At 42.1% G+C, this 21,782-nt stretch overlaps 1 protein-coding gene across 2 annotated transcripts in view; it reads left to right on the plus strand.

The window, feature by feature from the left end:
* The first annotated feature begins 10,841 nt into the window (after positions 1-10,841).
* Positions 10,842-21,782, plus strand: part of SYTL2 (synaptotagmin like 2) — a 45,655-nt gene continuing 34,714 nt past the window's right edge. For both annotated transcript variants that reach the window (XM_086481679.1, XM_009948942.2), the window contains exon 1: positions 10,842-10,946. In XM_086481679.1, the coding sequence (XP_086337805.1) occupies positions 10,846-10,946 (101 nt within the window). In that variant the 5' untranslated portion in view covers positions 10,842-10,845. The remainder of the gene's footprint in view (positions 10,947-21,782) is intronic.

A 21,782-nucleotide genomic window follows, 5' to 3' on the forward strand; every position in this document is an offset into this window, starting at 1 on the left:
TTCTTGCAATTTAATATCACCATTAAGGAGAACTGATGTTGCTGCTTGCTGGTTTCAACTCAGCCAGAACGAACCTGCTAGCAGGTGGAATATTCATGTTATGGGGCTGTCCTTTAAAAAATCATTATGCATGGGAAGGTGAGTGATTTTCCTCTTAAGAGGGAGATATGGTAAGCTTTTAAAAAATTTTTCTGTTAAGCAGTAACAACTCTGAAATAAACCATTTTGATTTTGAATTTATTTGGAAGCTTCTCCAAAGTGCTTTTTCTCCCACCTGCCTCCGTAGCTCACTTGTTGCTTCTATGACTGCAGGACTCCTAAAGAAAATTGTTTTTCCTCTGGCACCTGATTTCCGCTGGTAATTGGATCCCGTGTAAGGCCCTGTTTTCTGGTAGGTGTGTGCCTCAGGTGCTGTAGCAAGGGCTGGATTAACTGACGCAAGCTCGTTTAGTAGCATTCAGATTACATCAATTATTAGGTGGGTAATTTATCCTTAAAAACTTACACAAGTGAGTGTCTAAGGTCAGAGGTTAGACTCTTGTGAGAAAGGACAGCCAAAGGGCTAGTTTCATTTTTTGGCTCTTTGTGCACGTTAGTAATCATTTGAGCAGAGCTGCGGTTACAATAACAAGGTTGGTGGCCAAAAAGAAGGGGGGGGGGCTGCAGTGACAAATTAGATAGTGATTTAGGTAAGGGTTGATGATGTTTCCCACAGCTACTTGTTGATACAGTTAGTCGTGCCTGAGAATGAAGGAGTGCCTTTTGCAATGTTCCGCGTCATCCCAGTTTTGTGTTGGGCTACAGGCAAAGCTGCTCTGGTGAAGCTGAGATCGGTGGCCTCCCTCAGGGGAGGCAAAGATGACGTAAAATGTTGCCCTCTCGATTTGGCAGTTTTGTGTTCAACCTGTATCACGAAGCCGAAGCCGTAGTGTGCACCCTCCTGCAGAGGAAATGTGCTGCCACCGGTGACCTGAGTGGTTGGCTGTGACAGTGCTTTAGAGCAGATCTAAGTGATGCATAAAAGGGGCAACTGGTTAACCCACGGGTTCCTGGTTTTACGAACACAGTGGAGGGAAAGTCAGTCTGTCGGTGATGGTGGCTGTCCTTGCTCAGCTAGCTCATCACCTTGACTCGAATGAGGCGCTAGAGTCCCTCAAAGTCACAGGGATGCGACAGATACGGACTAATGGATTCCCATAACAATGAGATAAAAATCATCAGAGAAGTCACGTGGGCAGGCTTTGAAATGAACCTTTTTCAAAGTTTCTTCAGAAGCTGTTTACTTAAGAACCTTCCAATTGGTGTCCAAGACTGAACCTGCTCTACAAAATGTCTGTCAGCTCAACAGAGTGAGCATTAGTCTAACTATTTGAATGCAAAGGCATGTTTGCTATTTGTAATGTGAGTTTCTTTGCATCAGCGCTGGAGGTTCCCTTGTTCAGTGCCTCCATCGCCAAGAGTCAGGACTACACAGTGACTGTGTGAACTGCAGCTCAGTTCTTAGTTTTCATACAGAAACGATTATCTACCCAAGATGCAGGAAGCGTGTCACTTCCCAGTAGCCCCAGATAGGAAATGCTTGTTAATTAGTCACACTGTTTCACACACTTCCATTCCTGAGCGGTACAATTTCCAGAACAGTCTCCTATCTAAAAATTACTCAAGTGCTTGCTAAACGGTAGGAGAGCAAGGAAGCAGGGCAGAGGTAGGATGATTCCCCTGAAGTCTCCAATATCTAAACCTCTACCTTGGGAACATTGTAACTTTGATTTGCTTAACGCTAAGGTTTGCTAAAACTGAGAACAATACGTTTAACAACAGGGATTGTCATCAATTCCATGCCATTACTAATTGACTGTTTGTATCGAGGGAATTAATGTAGAAAACATCCTACGAGTACAGCAAAGGCTTTGTGAACACTTGCCTAGGAAGAAAACGAAATAAAGTAAATCACCAGTTGTGTGATTTACTGAGGGCTATAACTGCTCACAGAATCTGGGACTTTTTTTTTAAGCAAAGAGGAAGGGGACATAGGGTTAGTTGCCTCTTTGAAATTCCAGTAGCATAGAAAAAATTAGAAACGAGGCAGAGACTTCTTCTTGTTCTGATATTCTTTTGGGAAAGTCCCTCTCAGCTTTCTTATCTGTACAGGCATCGAAGTGAAGGAAAGCCAAAGCTGAACGAGGGAGAAGTAGAGTTGAAGCACAGTCTACCTGGGGGAATTCTGCCACTTCAGCCTTTCTTACAATTTTTATTTTGCCCTTTTTTTTTAAATAAGAACTTCCTAGTAAATAATGGATGTTTTGTTTGACTTGCTTCAAGAAACAATGCTCATTGGCCTAGTGCAGGGAATGCCAAACCTCAGACTAGAATACATATATTTTTTAGAAGAATTGGGCAAGGGAAGGAAAGGAAAGGGATTCAGGAGCTCCTGGTTATATGCAGATGTTCTCTGTGGGACACTGCAGGTGAGAGGAAGAGCAGGTGTGTTTTCCACCCTGCAGTGAAAGTTTGAGGTCATGAAGGTGCTGTTGGCCCATTCTCACTTCTGTTTTCCATTCTGAATCTGTACAGTTAAGATGGCAGGTCTCCAGAAGAAGAGGATGAGTACTTCTTTCCTGTAAAATGAAAGGAAGCCATTGGCATCTTCATAAAACCTCGTTAAGGAATTAATCAGCTTGCATTATGAGTTTAAGGTTTTGGACAAGGGCAATCTTTTGGCTGTTTCTTGTGGCACTTCATTGCTAGATCTTGTAATTATGTTGGGAAAACATTCAGAAAGAGGGAGCCGTTAAATGCTGAAGTGTGTCAGATAGTCGTACGTATGGTCAGGAGATTCCTTGGTGGGAAGTTGCTGGTTTGCTTCCAACCTCTCTTAAATGTTTTAGTGTTTTACTTAAATCTCTTTTCAAACAAGACATAAAGCTACTCTCTTAAGCTAGACCCTGTGTGGGTCTAAGGCCAATGCTGACCTGAAGAATGAGAGAGTGACAGTGGGAGCTTGAATTTTGTGAGTCCCCTCCCCCTTCTGCTTTTGGAGGGAGTCTAGTCCCCCTGTGAAGGGAGATGAGAATAATTGTTACACAATAGACAGTGCCCTGCCTTCAGAGATCTAGAGGACTGAGCCACCTCACTATTATATTTCCAGTCACCTACCCTGAGAAAACGTTCTTTGTGTTGTAACTCTTGATGAAAAGAATTAGCAACTGGAAGAATGAAGTTCTTGCAAATGAACTCCTATTAATTTGAACAATGTTCCTACTGGGATTAAACCACAACAAAGTGCCAATGGTATGATGTGCAAGGAAATGCAACTAGATTTGAACAACCTCAGAATTCATAATGAGATATGCTGATGTTATTGATATTATCTTGCTGGAATCTCTGTAATTTTGAAGCTGCTTCAAAAGTGTGTGTTTTTTTGAGTAGTTTTTTTAAAATAAATGGTGTGGGATCTATAATTAGTCAGACAAACAGTGGTCACAGGGAAAAGAAAAACTTGGGTGTATTTCTCTGAGACTTCTCTTTAATTTGTGAACCCCTTATTCCAGAGACCACATCCTCTCAAAGCCTCTGGCCTAGTAGTTGTATACGATAACGGGTACAGGGATTGACATTCTTAGGCACTGCTGCCAATATCCAAGCCCTATGAAAGAAATGGCAAGCTGCCATATGCGATTAGAGGGATTAGGCCACAACCAAAGCAAATTATTCTTTTCTAATTTTCCGTTGTTAACTTTTATCCTCTTTCTGTTATTAAGATTTTGCTCTCTTGTTCAGAGTAAATTTTGTGTAAAACAGAACAATTGCTTGTGTGGTTTTCAAAGTGATGAAGGTCTTGACTTCCACCGAACAAGAGTAAAATTAAATCCCAGGCAGAGCTGTGTGGACCAGCAAAGCAGATGTTCCTGGAGAAAAGTGGAATTTTTCTCAAATGCTTGTAGTACTCCAGCTGCATTTCTTCCTCTTCCAGCCGGCCGAGGATCATTATATAAGGCTGTCAGTAAGAATATTTTAAGTTGCAGCTATTTTGCAGGTTAAAAATAACAGAGATCATCTTGGTACTGTTGAGGAAGGGTAAAGTATGAGCAAGGCTTGTTGTGCATAATTTTTAATTCTTTTCTCCTGTTGTGGCTGTTTTGAGTAGTTGTCTGGTCCTATAATTGCAGCTAAATAGACTCTTTCCCTTAACTCTATTGTAATGAATATTGCACAGTAGAACATGTAGGTTTATTACTGGAATAAAATGAAGCATTGCTGTGTTTGTAAGAGCGACTTCTGTGTTGCCCTGTTATAGGAATCCCCCTTTTCCGCAAAGGTCCCTGTTCCACCCACACTCTCTGTAACTAGCTAGATAAGAACTTCTCTACCTCCCACTGACTAAACATACATGCTGTCAAATACTGCTCTCTGAGTTAATCTCTGGGACTATTTGGACTGTGATATGCTGTGTACACTTTGCTGTTATCATTTTGAAAATGCTCTGATAACACCTCTTGAAAGAGCAGCTGGATTGCTTGCAGATACGCAGTATCTTAGTGGATGATCTCTTCCCTTCTGCCCCTTCAAGAATTAGAATGACAACAGGCCTTCTTGTGTTTGTTTTAAGTTCAGGCCATTCCCATTGCAGGCAACCATGTTTAAAACTCTTGAATGATGACTTAAGTCCCTCTTGAAAGTTAACAGCTTTTCTTTCTCCACTGCTCAAACTGAAATCCTTATTCCTCTGACCTTCTGCACAAATATGTTCACAACAGTCTTAAACTATATGTGCTTGTGCCAGCGCTGCTGTTTAGCTTAATTAGCTCTTCTCCCTTCATGGCATTTGCCTCATGTTTTTACAGAAAAAATTATATTCTCTAAGCCTAGGATGGTGCTGCTGAATTACCTGTGACTGCACCGCTTAAATGTCAGCGGAGAATCAGATTTGTTCAGGAGAGTGTGATGAGTTGTTTGTTGTGTTTGCAAAGCCGTAGCTTGCAGGACTCGTAGTCAGAGGTACCGTTACTGCCTAATGTGACCTTCCAGGGTGGTAGGGGACAATTCTGCAAAGTTTTTATTGCTCTTAGCACTCTTCTTGGCTTCCTGGCTTCGAAATAAAGGTTTATTATTTCCTGAGCATGGGTGTAGGCCAAACTTGGTTACTTCTCTTCTGAGAATGAGTTTCTCTGCAGATGCAAATTGTTATATTACACAATTCCATTTATCTGTCTTCCTCAGCTTCCTGTTGCTTATGTCTGGACTTCCCACCTCATCCTTGTTGCTGGCACTGATATGTTGTAGCAGTGGAGAAATAAAGTTAGGAAAATACTGAGCTTTCAAATGCATAAAAGCAAGCCCTCTCATTTTTTTTAAGAGCTAATAGGTTACTTGTAACCGAGTGCTTTATGGGATGAAGATGCATAGAGATGAGAGTGGCTCATCAGCCAGGCCTGCAGGGTAATTGTTCAACTGAGGGAGTTGGAAAAATAGGAGTGTGAAAGCAGTCAAAAACGTAGGATTGGCTGTCACCTTCTTCCTCTTGTTAGAAGACGCTGGCTGCAAGACGTATTCTCTGGAGCAAAGCTCTAGCAGCTTAGGTCTACTGCGCAAGGAGCACTTGAAAAGTGGTTTTGCAATGTAAATTTAGGACCTTAAGAGGTTTCTGCATGCAAAAGGAAATCTTGATTTGGATGGAATCAGCTGACGGGGGTTCTGCTGTTTGTTTTATGATCCTGTTGATGAACTTAATGTCAGCCATGGCAAACTACTCCAACCTCTTCCTTGCCTCTCCCTCGTTACATCCCATAGGGATACACGGAGTAAAAACTTTAAAATCTAAACTATGATTGTGGCATCTTTTAATGTGATATCTCATAATGTCTGGAATGCAGTATTTGAATTAACATTTCCCCTTTTGTACTTGGGAGAAAGCAGCAGGTGGGGCAAACACCTGTAGGGTAAACAAGTTTGTGGGCAAGGTCGTCTTTCTGTTATGAGTTGTGATCTAGAAAAATGTACAGCCTTACTTAGAGGAATTGAGGTATATAACTGCCTGAGAGGTTTTGAGAAATTTTGTAATGTAAAATTTTGGGTTGAGTGCCTGGCCTAAAGCATTTGGGTGTTGTGAATGGCTTAAGAGTGTGTGCGTGTGGAAACTACAATTTGGGTTGTCTTTCTGTTTCTTTTATTGCCAAAACCTAGAAGCTTTCATGCACGAGTTACATAAAACATAATTTCAGATTCCTTTTTATTACAGGCATTAGAAGTCTTTTATGAAAGGGAAGATTTTTGTGTGATTTCACTTGAATTGAAGGTTTAAGAAAAAAATCATGCCAAATATCCCAAGATTCACAAATGTTAGTCTATAGCCTTTCTCTGGAGATCAGTCAATGTGATATTTCTATCAGTCTCCATTTAATCAGCCTGATATAGATCTTTCAGTCTTATTTGAAACTTAGGTCTGAAAACTTTATTGGCAAAGGAAAACTTCCCATTGAACTTGCAGTGGCACTAAGCTGTTGAGACGTCTCAGGTTTTTTCTGGCATGTATAAGGACTTTTAAGAGAAAAAATTGTCAAAAAACAAATCTAAAGAATTGAGCTTGGGGTGGTGGTAATGCTTTGGAGGAAGGCATTCATTATTTTTTATTATTTTTTTTTTAAATTAATTAGCTTTAAGTCTTGCAACAGGTGCTATACTCTAAGCCAGCAGTTTTTACCATCTGTGCTTGGAATCAGTGCTAAGTCTTTTGCAGAAAGCCAGCATTGCAGTACCTGGTATCAGCAGGTCTCCTGAGCTTGGCCCAGTACACTCCACACAGAAGGAGATTTCTTCTTGTTTATGCAGGCTAAAAACTGCTCTAGTTTGTTTGTGACTGGCGTGGTTCCCGTGACTAAAGGCCTGTTATCATAGTGAAATGTAGTACAATTTGCACCGTATGGGTGATACACATTAAAAGGGAGAGGGAGGGGAGCCCAACTATTATTGCTGTTGTTTTTTCAACTGCTTATCCAGTGAGATCAGGGGCCAGTTTTTCAGGTACTCAGGCATGCCTTAACTGAAGCTTTATGTTGTTTGCTCTGCAAAGGAATGTGAAGGGTCTCAGCTGCACTACTCGGGACTGGGGAAGCTTTTAATCATAACCTGGGGTGGGAGCAAAACCAACTAATGTGATACCATGTAAATCTGAATGCAGGATGTGTGCAAGTGGGTCAGTAGAACAGAGTTCATGTAGGATTCTCTTCTGAAGAGCTGGGAGGAGAATGTGCTCCAGTTAAGCCAGATGTAGTAAGTATGTTAAACTTGGCAAAACACAGCTTTGTGAACTGTGGAACCGTATTGTGTGACCTCTACCAGGAAAAAAAAATGGTTAAGAGCCTGCCGGGATAGGTGGTATCTTGCACCTGATGGTGCAACCTGAGTTGCAGAACTGCTCTACAGAATGGTGGTACCCGGGAAGTTTAGCAGCAGTGCATCTTGCTGTAAGCTCCCACAGCCTGTGCAAACTGTTGTACGTTTGGGGAGGAATGAAGCTCATCTTCCACTGGTTTTATTAATTTGTTCTGTGAGACATTGAAGAAGGCTGCAGCTTGTTTTGTAAATGCTGTCCAACTATTTCTTTTAGATTTATAAGTGCATCTAATTAGACAACACTTCTTTCCTCAGCCTTCTTTAAACACAAAGACATGGTAAAATACCATTCCTACAACAGCTTTCTTAAGACTTGATTGACCTGAGGCAAGAAACTTGCCTGATTTGCATGAAAAAAATCCTTCAGAGCTGTTCAGGTTTTGTGGTTGCAACATAAGCTTCTGTGCCTGTTGGCAGTAGTGCACATGCCATCCAGTCAGCATCCACGGCTTTGGATTAGCACTGGGTGAACCAGGTGGTGTGAAAAGTTTCCCTGTGATAGTCAAAATGGATATCCATGCCTGTTCATAAGCTGAACAGGTATGGTTGTTGTGTTGTAGATCCTCAATAAATTTAGGATTGTTGTGTTTGTTGGTAGCCCTATAGTAAGCACTTTTTTACTTCTGCCTAATTATAAAACTGTCATTTTCTCAATATAAGTAAAGTTACAGATGGCAGGTTGTTTGAGATATTGTGTCAACCTCATGGAACAAAGTCACAATGAGAATCATGGAGAAGATAAATATGGCAGCCAAACATAACCACATGAGAAGGTGGTTGGGCATTGGGGTTGTTGGGGGGATAATCATTAACCTGGCTGCAGCGACCTTCCATGTCTGTAAGAAATGCTGTTACCTGTAGAGGTGACGTTTCCCTTTGAGTGTTGCCCGTGCCAATACCTTGTTTTAATCTCCTGGTTGAACTCCGTGGCCAGAGGAGCAAGCGCAATGACTCGTTGCATGATTTTAGTGCTCATTGGATCAGATGATGTCAGCATCCTGGCTGCCAGATGGTAGCGTCAGCCTGCAAGGGCCTAAGGCAGACACAGACAAACCCGAAGGACTGTGATGGTAGCTGCCTAATGAAGAGACCTGTCCAAGAACAACATCTGCTTCTCTTCTGTCTCTCACTGGGTTTGTCACTAGGGATGCTTCTGAGGCTTACATTAAATCCAAGCTATTTATTTCTTTTTCCATGGCTTCATTACCTCTGTGGTGCCGTAACCCTGAGGCACTAAGACTCTACTCTAGACACAGCTGACTCCCCCCGCTGCCCCTTTATTCCTCAGGGTTTTTTGAAGAAGAGGTTTCTGTCTTTGACATCTGGGATGGCCTTGTAAGTGAACCACGGCCTATAAAACAGAGGCAAAAGAGTACTTTAAATTATTGCTTGTAAATGCAGTTTCATTTGGATAAAGCAGTGAGGTTCATGTTACCGTGTGACTTCTAATTCCACATACTCAAGATGGGTACATAGATATTGTTTCACATTTATTCTGTATGTTCTGTAGGACAATGGTTTGACCTACATGGGATCATATTCCTGACATAATTGTACACTGTTCGTAGTAAAATGTTGTGAGTAAAAGTTACAACTTAATTTACAAGATAGAAATGTATTGCAGCCTATGGCAACTATAGATACCCTGACTTTCCTTCCCAGAGCAGGGGCTGGTACAAAGGAAAGGGAAGTGACTCAAATGGTTCCCTTCCTCTTGGCTTCAAGGTAAGTAGTCAGAACAACCAGCAGTTCTGACTCCATCCAGCAGCTTCAAAAGTTCAAAAGATTTACTGTAAGAAACTTGACTTTGCAAACCTGGTGCCTGACCTTCCCATGAGCAGTGTTCATGTGTTTTGGGCGAAAGAGTATTTTGGTCAAGAGCCTGTTATAGAATTGCCGTTTGAGGGTATTCTGAGGAGATAATCTCTTAAACCTCTTGCTTTTAGTTCTGAGTAGCATCTGAGCATTTATGAGCAATACACATTGTTGTTACAAATGGAAGACAAAATCCTGCAGAAAGAGGCATTGCACCCATTTGAGAACACGCTCCCTAAGTCTTGAACTGGAGCGTACAAATTCCTCTAACACATTCCCAGCCTCCTCCCATCTCGCTGCAGCAACATGTTACATTTGGCAGCGTTCTGACGGCTTCCTCGGGGGTTTTCCTCCCGGGCTAGTGATGACTGCTGCTTTTCTGATCCCCTGAAAGGGGAAAAGAGTCTTTGAAGACTTGGAGTGGGAAGACAGGTGTGGAGGGCAAGGCACGCAGTTTGGCAGGAGTGGAGTAGGGTCCAAAAGTTCAACAGCTTGTCCTGATGGGACGGTTCTTTTGTTCAGTTTGGTTGGTGACTTGCCAAAAATGGTGTCCTAGAAATGTGCTAATAAGTAAACCAGCACAGCAAGCTCGTGAGTTTTAGCCCAAGCCCTTGGGTTTTTTCCCTTTAAGTCTTCTGTTCCTGGAGTTCAGACAATCTTTCTTTAGATAGACCAAATCCACCTTCTAGCCCTTGTGAAGAGAGTTCATGGACTGTGATCCAAGTCTACACTGGCAGATGAACACTGCGGATGCATCTTGGGCTGCCTCACTCTGTACATGGCTTTGCTGTGAATCAGGACTGCAAGCAGCAGTAGATTTTTCTTCTGAGACATCTGGCTCTTGTCTATCTGTGTATGATAGCCATAAAGACAGATTTCTTGCATGCTCTTGAATATAATGTCAATATTGTGACTACGCTTTTTTCCTTCTAGTTGAAATGAATGTGATAAGTGTTCCTTATTATTGTTTTTTATTTTTTTCCTTCCCTCTCCTCCAAATTGTTCTGCTGACTTAAAGGGCAACTTAAAACGCACTTACTTTAAAATGCTGTAATTTGAATGACACTCGATTTTGTGTTTTAGGGTGTGAGTCGTCATATTGGAAAGGAATATGTTTTCATGGCCACCTTGTTCAAGAGGCCTGTAAAACAGGTTTGACTCAAAGTGACCATTTGAACTTCACAAAGTAGTTTAATCACACTGAAAAACTTGTTTCTTTTAATTAAAAATGCATACATAATCTGCTTCCCTGATCCCTGATATTACAGCTTGTTCTTCCTTGTCTCTCTTTTAGGGGATGTTTTGTTTGTTCTTGAACACTGGGTATGCTGGGTCACTGAACTGTTACTCCAGGAAGCAGAGCAGAGAGGACAAGCTGAGAAGGCATCATTATGATGGCAAGCAGGAATGCAACCCTTTCCCAAGAGTCTCTCATCTAGGGAAGCATGCAGTTACTCTTCTGCAAGAAAGCAACATTTGGGGGTCTTTAAACCACTGACTGTAACCTGGTCCAGCTTTCTCAGTGCCTGCTGAAAAAGGCTTCTCTTCTCCCATACCTTTAAAGTGGACTACAAGACTCTCCTCCTCAGCAGGATTTAAGATCTTCCTGGACGCTTCACCAGCCCCTACACACACAAGATGATTGACCTAAGCTTCCTAACAGAGGAGGAACAAGAAGCAATAATGAAGGTGCTGCAACGGGACGCAGAGCTTAAAAGAGCTGAAGAAGAGAGAGTCAGGTAGGGATCTAGCACCCTGGGTTGTCCTGAGAAGACCTACACTGTTCATATACTGAGTTACTTGGAGCATGGGAAGAGATAAAAACAGTTATTGCTGTGGGCCCCATAATTCCACCGTATATGTGGGTTGGAGATTTTTACTCTGCACTAGATTTAGCACAGTTTCTGGATGAAATGCTGCTGCCACGCAAATGATTCATCCCTGGCCAAAAGACTAACTGTTGATTTGGAGCCTGACATTTCCCTGAGGGACCAGGCACCCCTGCTGTGAATCTAGCTTGCTTTCCTTGGGAAAGGATTCAATTTGCAAGTATCTAAAACCTCTGCTAACAGAACTAAAGCAGAATAAGTGGGGGGGATTTGATTCAAAGGAGCACTAATGCCCCAAACAACAAAAAAAGTCGGTATGGATGTAGTCAGCGATATGTCTGAATGATGAAGTTATTCCTCAAATATGCAGAGCATTGGAGCTGCAGTCCGCAGGAGGTACCAGCACTGTGCTCCATTGCCAAGAGCAGTCCTTGCGATCTGTGGCTAAAGCAGAAAATTGCTCCCTGTTTTCTTTGTGGTGTCACAGATGGAGTAACGTGGTGTTAATTCTGGAGTGTGTTGTGTGCTGGGAGGTTTTCCTAGAGCTACTATCAGGGTAACTGCCATGAATAGAAGTGCATGCGAAGCAGCATTGCCCAGACGACTTTAAGAAAGCCATTACACAGGTATAAATAGCAATCGAATAATGGTTTCAGCTAATATAGATAGCTCCTGCTCAAGAATGAGGATTTTAGTAAGACTTTTTTTTTTTTTTCAGTGTGAAGGAAAGTATCCGTTACAGGTTACACACAATGACAAGTAGCCAAATAATGAAAAACGGAGCCTTAGATGCCGAAAGGTCAAAGCTCTGTAACACAAATAGATGTTTACAAGTCTCTGCTAAGGCAGGCTTTTCTCTCCTTGATTCAGTAATCTTCTCTAGGGTTCTTTTTCATCGTGATGTTCCTCATGAAGACATGTATTTCCTATTTAAATGTTTTGAAATTATTCTAACCATGATGCATCTGTGATACTTCTCTTCTGCTGAGGAGTATCTTTGGATGAATGCCCTCTGTGCAGGCACACCCTACCCTGCAAATGAAGCAGCAGCCTGCCACTTGCCCCAAGAGCAGTGCTCATTTTGCTTGTGCAGCCTTGAGGTCATTTGGTCAGCATGTGGTCAGCATGTTGTTGAGTTATTTTGCTTGCTCTTTCCAGTGTAAGAGCAGTAGAGGGCAAGCCAGTGGCTTCTCCTGGTTAAAAACCTTCTCCTCTCAAGGAATTTGCTTCACTGAAGGCTGAAGGTAAAATCATTACAGCCAATGTTCCAAATTCCACACCACCCCCCGCCCACCCCCCCCCATTTTAATGCAACCTGAGGAGGTGTTTTCACCATGTAGGTTTGTTTTTTGGTTTTTTTTTCAAAAAGCAGAAAGCTGACTTTGCTGTAACAGAATGGGCATTTTGTTTTCTTTACTGTAGGTAGAAAAACACTGGCTTTAGTCTCGGAATGGTACATCAGTGCCATGTCTGAAAGTGCTCAGGGAAAGTAATTGTAGATGTGAGTTCGAAAACAGTATCTGGGGAAAGGAACCCTTCCTGGAACAGAGAATCAAAAAAGCCACTCTCAGTTGTGGTCTGAAAGCCCTGTCGACAAGTATTTTTGTCTGTGTAACTTCACTTTTGTTATTTGTAATTCTAGTTCAAGAGGGTGTGGTGGAAAATGCAAGGGACTGCAGGTTGTAGCAGCCTGTAATCAGCATGTTTGTTTCTACAATAAAATGTCTCTTCTGGTTTCTGAATATTATAACTTCTGAGAGGCCGAAAGCTTACATCTGAAACGGATTTTTCTGCATCGATGTGGCACATGGAGCTTGCATTTCATACATTCTATACTAAAAGACTACCTGAATTGTATCTCCAGCCAAGGAGATAAAATATTTTAGTCAGAATTCTAGTGTCTTGCATACCTGGAAGATTCCAAGAGCTGGAATCGAATGTAATCATACAAACATCACACCCTGACAAAGTTTGTTTGTATGTGTATATAATGGAAGTCTTAATGTTGTCTCTTTCCCTCTAGAAGAAATTCTGAGGTTTGAAGAGTGTTCTAATAATCTGTGTCATGTTCCTGGAGTGTGGACGAACTGCTAACATGACAAAATCCTCTTTGAGCAACTTCCTAGGGGAATTTTACAAATCATCTGATGGAGTCCCTTCACTAACAGCTAATCTTGCTTATCTGTAGTAAAACTGTGCTGCTTAGACTGGCCCACGCAGCCTCCTTCGGCAGGCTGCTTTAATTCTTGGTTTGCTGAGTGCTGTAACAGGTGTGTGCCCCCTCCTGCAGCTCCTCTTGTGTTGGTCTGAATTGGGGTCATAGTTTTAGGAACGGCGATGCTTTGGCTGCTTCCTCTTCCACCTCTGCTGATGTCTGTCCCAAAGGAAAGGGGGTATTGATGTTTTCTTCTCATAGGCAAAAGGGCGATGAAGAAAGCTCAGATGACAAGAGGATGTGATGGAAGACATTGCATCCTTTTTTATTCCTAGTGCAAGAAGATGCCTCTCTGCTTCGTTACCCCAGCAGCTGCTGCTAACCCCTGAATGGCAGTGCTGTTGGGATGGGGAAAACAGTATAAAATGGAAGAGCTGAGTGACAGCTTGTCAAGATGCTTGTCGAGAAGCTGTTTTTCAGCATACTGCTGACTTCTTTATTTTGTTGTTGTTGTTGTCCTCATTCCTGTCCAGGAATCTCTGATATACCCTGCTCTGGCTGGTTTTCGGGTATTGTGCACATACGTGAATTTCCTGGCAGTAGCTTCAGCATAGCCCCAACTCTTCCTACAGTTGTGTAGTTCAGAATTAACACAGGTTTTTTGCTGTTTCTGGAGACAGTAATGTGGAACAGAAATATATCTGTCTGTAAAGTTCTGGGTTGTGGTTGGGTGACTACTCTGTGGTGGAGTGACTGGCCCCTGGCACCAGCGTGTCTGAGGGAGAAAGCTGTTGTGGTCGCCTTTGTGACAGGGTTCCCTACTGTGGCCCTCGGCCCTTCCCAGCTGAACCTCCTGGCAATGCTGTTGCGGGCTGTGCTTGGGATTGTTTGCTCGCTGTGTAAACTGCAGGAGGCTAATGATAGGGGAAATTCTGATGTGGAGTCCTTTGTGTGGTGGGTGGTGACCGCTGTGTGCCAAACCCCTTTAAAATATACACTGGTGTGGTATTGCAAAAAGAGGAGAAAGCTTCAGGGGTCTGATTCTGCTGGTGCTACGTACCCTTAACCTTTCCCATAATGTTCTGTGGGAGCACGTGGCTGTTGAAACCCCAGTGTAGATGGTTTTTTGATTCTGGTCAGCTTTGACAGGTATCCTCTTCAGTCACTTTTCAAAGCAGTTTTCTTTGTGTCGTAGACACAAGGAAGGAGGATTTTGTGTTGCTTTTTGTTTCTTAGGATGGGATATATTTAAGGTATTGGGGTGAGCTGAATATTGGCATTGGGGGAACCAGACTTACCACTGTAGTGTGAAAATGACATTCAATGGCCATCACCAGAATACTTTCTTAAAATCTTCATAAAATACTGTTCTGTTAGATGTAATAATTTTGCAAGTGCACTTAACAGAAGCAAGGTTCTTGGTAGAGATGGTTTTGAACATGGACACCAGTTCAAGTTTAAAGGACAGATTGAAGAATTTAGACACGCTGTCTTAGATGTAGTGTCAAAGCTAACCTTCTTGTTTCTGAAAAGAATCACCCATTTTTCCTATTCTGCCTCCAGAGTATTTCTTTCAAATGTTCTAGAAACTTTAAAAATGTGTCCTCAGTATCCACTCAAACGATTGTGGCAGCTTGGTGGTGCCTGCGTAGTTAGGTAACTAGGCACCAATTAATAACCTCAGAATTTTGGAGTATCGCTTTCTCATTGCCATACAGTACCTAGGGACTCTTTCTAAAGATAAATCTCTGCAAAAATGTTTATTTTGCCAGTTGTCCACCCCTTTTTCTTCTAGATTCCTTAATATATATTGTTTGCACTAGTTCATGATAAATATTTGGGCATCTGTGAATGAATGGAAAAATAACACAGGCTTACAGCAAGGCAGGAGCACAGCAGTTTGTATGTGCTCTACGTTCTGTCCAGACCAGTAAACAGAATGGCACTCTGTGTGCCCAAGGGAGGTCTCTTATCTGGCCATCATCCCCTCTGATCCACACGGAGTTTTTTTGAGAGCTTGCTTGGGCTCTCAATCAGAGATGCCACAAATAAAAGTAACTTTCTCTAAATTTAGACCCAAGGATATATTAAGATTCTGTTAGAGCATCCCCTCTAGCTACATGATTCTGGGGTTCTTCTCACGGTGCTGATGTTATCCTTAAGCCTCAGTGGATTCAAATCAGTCTAGTAATAAGCAGGTGTGACTAATAAGAAAACAAAGCCTACAGTTCTTGTGGGGCTGATTTTGAAAACACATTAAAAAACCCTAAACTCGCTTTGCGGCATATTTAATTCTTGTATTTTTAGGTCATACATATGTGTCAACAAGGAGCTTGCGTACAATGTGAGCAAAGCTTTTAATCTCAAATTAACTCTACCCTTAGTGATAAAAAAAAGAAAAATCTGTAGGTTGATGTATTGTAAGAAATTAAGAATTAGGTGGCTTGAACTCTTTCGCTGAAAATTCAAGCTGAGATCTTAGTATCTCCTCTTGTCGAACAGAGTCTGCTCTCACATATTATAGGAGAAATAGAAATTGTTATTAATTGAAGCTCATGTTATTTTTATAACTAGCTCTGAAGTCGTATACCTGTGTCTAATGGTCATAGCAGGGACTTTGATTAACTTGTAACGGGCTCCCTTGTTAGTGAGTCTGATGTGGTGTTGGTCAAGGACGTGAGAGTGTATGCTTGGAGATTGCCTTCAGCCAAATCGGGGATGTGCTGTAAGCTCTTTCCTCGTGCCCGTAATTGACTGATTTCTTTCTAGCTGGACAGATCTTCTGAAGAAGGAGCTCCATCACACTGAGAACAACCTGCAGTGCTCCCCCAAAGGAGCTCGATGATAAGGCTTGCCTAATGCCCATCCTTCCCTTCCCTTCCTTTGCTTGGCTTTGTGTAGTGGCTGCATGGGATGAAAGCAGCTCAGAGGCATTTCCATTGGCAAAGACAGAGGGAATCCAGCATGTCAGTTCAGTAATGATGTTTTTTCAAACAAATGAAACTTGGCCTCTGTTTTTTTTTACCTTTTTTAGCTTTAGCAGTTAAATTTTTTTTTTTTAAATGCTTGTTTTAATGTGTTAATGGGACAGGATTTCTGAGACATTTGGCAATAATCAAAATTTTAAGTGGCACTCACAGTTGCCGTTTTCTCGGGTAAGTACCTAAAGACATCCAGATAAGAATGTTCCTCTTTGAGCTGTAAGGTGTACCTATCCAGGCAGAAAAGGATAAGTTCGTGTCTTCTGGATTAATTCCCCCTTATGGACATTGCTTAGCAGCAAATGTGGCTTTCCAAATACAGTGAGTGACTGTTCAGGAAAGAGCAATTTTATTCTCTAGCAAAATGTGCATGCCGTTATTTATCCTTTTTAACAACGCTAACTGAAGTAAGAATGACTGTGGGTTAGGTGGGGAGATTGGTTGTTGCTCTCCAGAAATTCATTTAAAAAACCCCCAAACAACCAAAAACCCCCAAACAGCCTTGTACAGAGCGAACTCTTTTTGCATGAATTTCCATTTGTCAGTGGACAGACAAAAAATAAGGGGGTATATATCCTCCAGATATATTTCTGCACCCTTTATCCTTTATGGTTTCTGCCAGGTTCATCAGACCAAAGTAACAGTGAACTGCCTGGTTCTCAGCCCGCCTTGTGAAGAGTCAGTAAGAAAAGCAGGCCTGATCTCATCGTAAACTGGTGAGATAGCTGGGGTTAAAGAAGAGACCCTGCTTACTGGTCTTGGTAACAGACATGGAATTGGACTATACTGGGAACTGGGCTGGTGCCTTTTCTTCCCAGTATTGATTGCTAACTTGTCTACTAGTAACAGATGAATTATTTGACTGGATGATGCTTGTTTGGAACAGCTAGTGAAGCAGAGTGGATGCATCTTATTTTGTATGGTATAAGTGTGCTTAAGGGAAAAAAGTGGATACTAATAAGGCTTTTTAATGTCTAAATAGAGTACTCCCTCAGTAAATATAGTTTTCCCTATAGTACAAAAACTGTTTCTGTAAGACCTGTCACATGTTTGTACCTGTGACTGTGTTATATTATTGAGTACCAGACTGAAGCCTTTGTTTTCAGAGCAGAGTAGTCTTGATTTGTAGTTTGCCCGAAATCCTAAAATGCAACCTGTTCTTTGCACAGTATCGGTTTCTTAGAGATGCCCTTGCTGGTAGTGTGAAGAAAACTATGATGCAGGCTCTTCTGCTCACTTACAGTTAGTTGCTTGTATGTGTCCTGTGGGTTGTCATTTGATCAGGGCTGTTTTCATGCTTTATGTGCCTACTTTCAAAGACCATAGAGTACTGGGAACACTGCATTTGAGCAGAACCTGTGAGCAAAGGCACATACTTTCAGGTGACCTCTCCTCCCCAGATTGAGCTTGTCCTGCAGTGCTGCCCAGGCTGACGCTAATACCAAAGGTGTATTGTCACAGGACAGCTGTTCCTTCGTTGTGAAGGTGGTTGGTTGGCTGTGGCTTTTTTTTTTTTCCATGGCAAGTTTACTTGGGTTGTGTAAGAAGAGGGAGGGGAGACCATTGGGGAGCCTCTGTGCAAATCCTCTAAAACAAGCAGACAAACTAAACAGTGGAAGGCTGTTACAGAAATGAAACAAGTGGAAGCTGATAGAAACTGTGAAGGCTGACAGACCTTGAAAGATTCTTGCCTCCTGTACTCTGTAACCTCAACAGTCTTGCTACAGATTTCCTGAATGGAATAAAGTTAAGCTTCCATATAGTAAGAAATGTCTAAACGTATTTATATGTTCTATGTGCCTACCAAGGGAGTATCTAATAACATGCTTTATAAGATACTACTTGTAAAATGAAGCTTACTTCAAACTTGGCAGTGCAACTGCTGCTAGAAGAATAAGCCTGAGTGCTAACTGCAGGTGACATAGCAGAAAAGCAAATAAAAATGAAGGACTCCTTCTTCAGTGTAGAGTGTATACATGCTTTAAATGAAATATGGGGACAATGTGCCAGTCTGACACCCCATGTGTGGCCGTCTTCTAGGAGAGGAATGATGTGTAGCAGGCTTAATCTGGTCAGTGTGTTTCACAGACACTTGCCCAGCACAGAAGTTAGAATCATAATTTTGGTTCCAGATTCTGGTAGAGACCATATTTCAGTGGGCAACAGAGCTGCCTGCTTTCACTTCTTCCTCTCCAAAATCAGTTGACTTGTCTCACACCTACAAGCATGTAACTCATTCATTCTAATGCTCCAGGCCTGGATGTGTCTGTCTTCCCCTCTGACTTCAGCATACATGTCAGTTTGTCTTGTTAGTCACCAAGACTTGTGCTGGCTACGGCCCAGTTAGTTCTCCAAGGATCCAAAAGCTGAGATTAGTTCATTCGGGTATTGTTAGTAGACCTAACGGACCCAGACTTCTGAATAGGCGTAAAATGGAAGAACATGCAAGACTACAAACAGAACTGGACTGCTTTTTTCTCATATCTCCACCTACTTCTACCTACCCAAAACCTCACTATCGAAAGGGACCCCGAAGACAAGAATTAAAGAGGTGTTGCTGATGAGGTATCATGATGACAAGGATGCGGGAAGGTTGCATAACCCCATTGGTTTGCTTTATTCTTCCTAGTATAACCCTCAGCCAGTTTAAAATTATATTGCTTTATTTAAACCAGTCAACTAGTAACTGGTTTTGTAAAAGTCATGTGTATTCAGCTACCATGTAAAAGGAATAATCCATATTCCCAACTCGGGAGTGCTGATTACAAAAGCTTTGGGTGTAGTTCTCTAACAAATGCCTGAACAGACTTTTTTTTCCTACACCTTATCTAGATATGTGCAGATTAAAGAGGCATGCTCAAGCAAAGTGGAATGTTTAAACAATTACTCCTTTTGCCTTGTAAACCTTTTATGGCTGTTTCCTACTCTTAAAGAAGAAAAAAAAAAGTCTAATCAGCAAGTCTGACACTTATAATGCCTGGTCTAATAGCCTTTCGCTCCTGTTCTTGCATGAGTGATACTACAAAAAGTTTGTCTTGTCTGTGTTTGGAAGGTGACCCAGAACCTAAATAATTTGTCATCTTTTTGTTGGTTGGGGTTTGTTGTTATGCTTGCAGCAGATAGAATTGAGGATAAATTCCTTAGAAGTCTCTCTCCTTCCACCTTCTTCACTCATTTGGTATTGGGAGGTTTTGGAAGTGAATTTGTAGGTAAGGTGGTGGTATCGGGCTTTAAAAAAGCCTTTATTTTGCCGTGGGTCACTGGGGTGCTTTTTCCATACGTTCAGAATAGGGGATGTGAGACCTAATGAATCTGTCTCTTTGGGTCAAACATAGACCCCGATTTAAATGCTGCTTAGTTTTGTCACAAGAAGTCCCAGAATGTGCTGGCACCACACAGAGTCTCAGTTTAAGCTGTCGATTGAGGAATAAGGCAATAAAAGAAGTTAAGACGTCAATTGTCACATCTGGCAAGTTCTGTGGTGGTTTTTAATATGGACTGTGAGTAAGGGGGCATGCAGGGGAAGGAATTAAGAGACACTGAGGAGGTGTAGCTGAACAGTTTGAGTCAGGTATGTCCTGCTTGATACTGTTGTTCAAAAAAAGAAACAGTTTATTATCACTTTACCCTGACATGCAATGAGCTATTACACTAGCCTACAAAGCATAAGATAAACGAGTCTGGATTTGCTGATAGGAAGGTTGACAGGGACTGATTACATCAGAGCAGATTTCCTGCCTGACAGTGGTACCATGTGATGTAGCCCACTATCAGATGCTGTGGAGGTGGGGAGAAACAACCCAATTAATGCATGGATTTTTCTGTTTGCCTGCAGAGTGCTGGAAAGTTGCTTTGTACACCCATCCAGTGTAATTCTGCATGTATTTAATGCCCCAGTGGGGTGAAAAATCTGTCATTTTGCCATCAAAAATGTTTCACCTAGGCATAGTGGAAAAATCATATTAAGTAATGAACTCAAGCTTTTTTTAAAAGAGGATTTTAAAATTAATTCTTTTTAACTATGTGCCTTCATTTTCTTGAGTTTACTGTTCCTATAGAAGAAACAGGCACTAGCTTTATTATAACTTTAGGCTGTTTCACTCTGGAAACTGCAACGTAGGCTAACTGGCATTTTAACAGACCACAGAGGGCCTCCAGAATACATGCTTACATCGTATGTAAAGCTGTTATTGCATTTTCTCTTAATTGCAAACTTGGCAACGGAGCCTGCAATCTGAATCTAAATCTAAATGCCTACTAGTTCTTTGGTCACCAAGAGGAAAATAATGTAAAGACAACTTGGTTAGCCTTTCTATTGACTAGGGAGCTGGGGGAGAATCAACTGTTGGTTCTAATCCTGGCGTGGTGTGCTGGGAGGCACATGTAGCAGTGGAAAACCATGACTGCAGTCTGATTGCTCCATGATCCCTTTCAAGGTAAACCACGGTCTAAATCTAATGCCTAGCAGCAAAACAGGCCCACCCAGTGCAAGCAGTATGGTATTACTGCTAAGGCTGGCTCACAGAAGAGCTTGAGAATTCAAGCAGCATCGTAAAAATTCCCCTTTGTAACCTCAGCAGCTCTTTTTGCAACAAGTCTATGATGTGTTGGTGAACACAGGCTTCTTAAGCTTTTTCCCCTCTCAAGACCTAGCACTAACTGTCTTTCTGATAACAGAAACCTACTTTTTTATTTGTGGCTGGGGAATGACTGGGAATATCTTTGATATTAATGTTTCTCTTAGTTCCTCAAGAGGTGGGACTGAGAGGTGACATACTTCTCTTGGAGATGTGAGTAAGCCAAGCTAACAAAGCTCAAGTGCAACCGAGGTGAGAAGAGAAGGCAAAAGTAGTTTGTAAGTCGGCTGCTGTGAGCTTCTGTCGCTTCTTACCATACAAGTCCTATCAGCCAGACAGGTCATTTGTAAAGGAGGTACTATGTAAATTGAGAGCACGTTTACAGTCCAGAAGGCCCGTTGAGCTGGTGGAGTTAAGGTACACTGACTTCCATAGGCAGCAAGCAGGGGCGGGAGCAAGGTGCCTGACATTCATGCCATGCCAAATCCATACCTCTGTCCTGCTTCTGTTAATTGGTCGCAGATCAGACTCCAACAAGCAGGTAACGGGCTGACAGAGCTGAGAGGCCTGGGATCCTGTCCACTTCTACAGTGGTTCCTTGGTCTGGACTGACTTGTAAAGGTCTCCTACCCCACCCTAGTTTCAGTGGTTGAATACAAAGGGAAAAGGAGTCAGCAGTGTCTGGGGTACAAGGGCTGAATCAAACAGCGTGAGGGCATTGAATCCTTGTCCTGTGACTCAGTACCTTCCCGCTGAGAACCTCCCTTGGCATGTGTTGTCGCACTGCCCCGAAGCACTAGCTGGGGTCAGAGCTCTGCTGCCCTGTGGGCTGTACAAATAGCTGAAAAGCCAATCCCTAGCCCTAAGGAGCATCTGTTGTGAGGAGACAAATAGCACAGGGGAAAGAAGGTGAAAGGGAGAAGCAGTCATCTGTGTAAAAAAAAAAAAAAAAAAAAAAAAAAAAAAAGTTCTTATATTCCATTTTTCTAGTATTCCTGCTGGCTGTGTTCATAAACTGGCTGAGCAATGAGGA

Source organism: Leptosomus discolor, chromosome 1 (assembly GCF_034619465.1).
Source record: "Leptosomus discolor isolate bLepDis1 chromosome 1, bLepDis1.hap2, whole genome shotgun sequence".
In the NCBI taxonomy this organism is placed as follows: domain Eukaryota; kingdom Metazoa; phylum Chordata; class Aves; order Leptosomiformes; family Leptosomidae; genus Leptosomus; species Leptosomus discolor.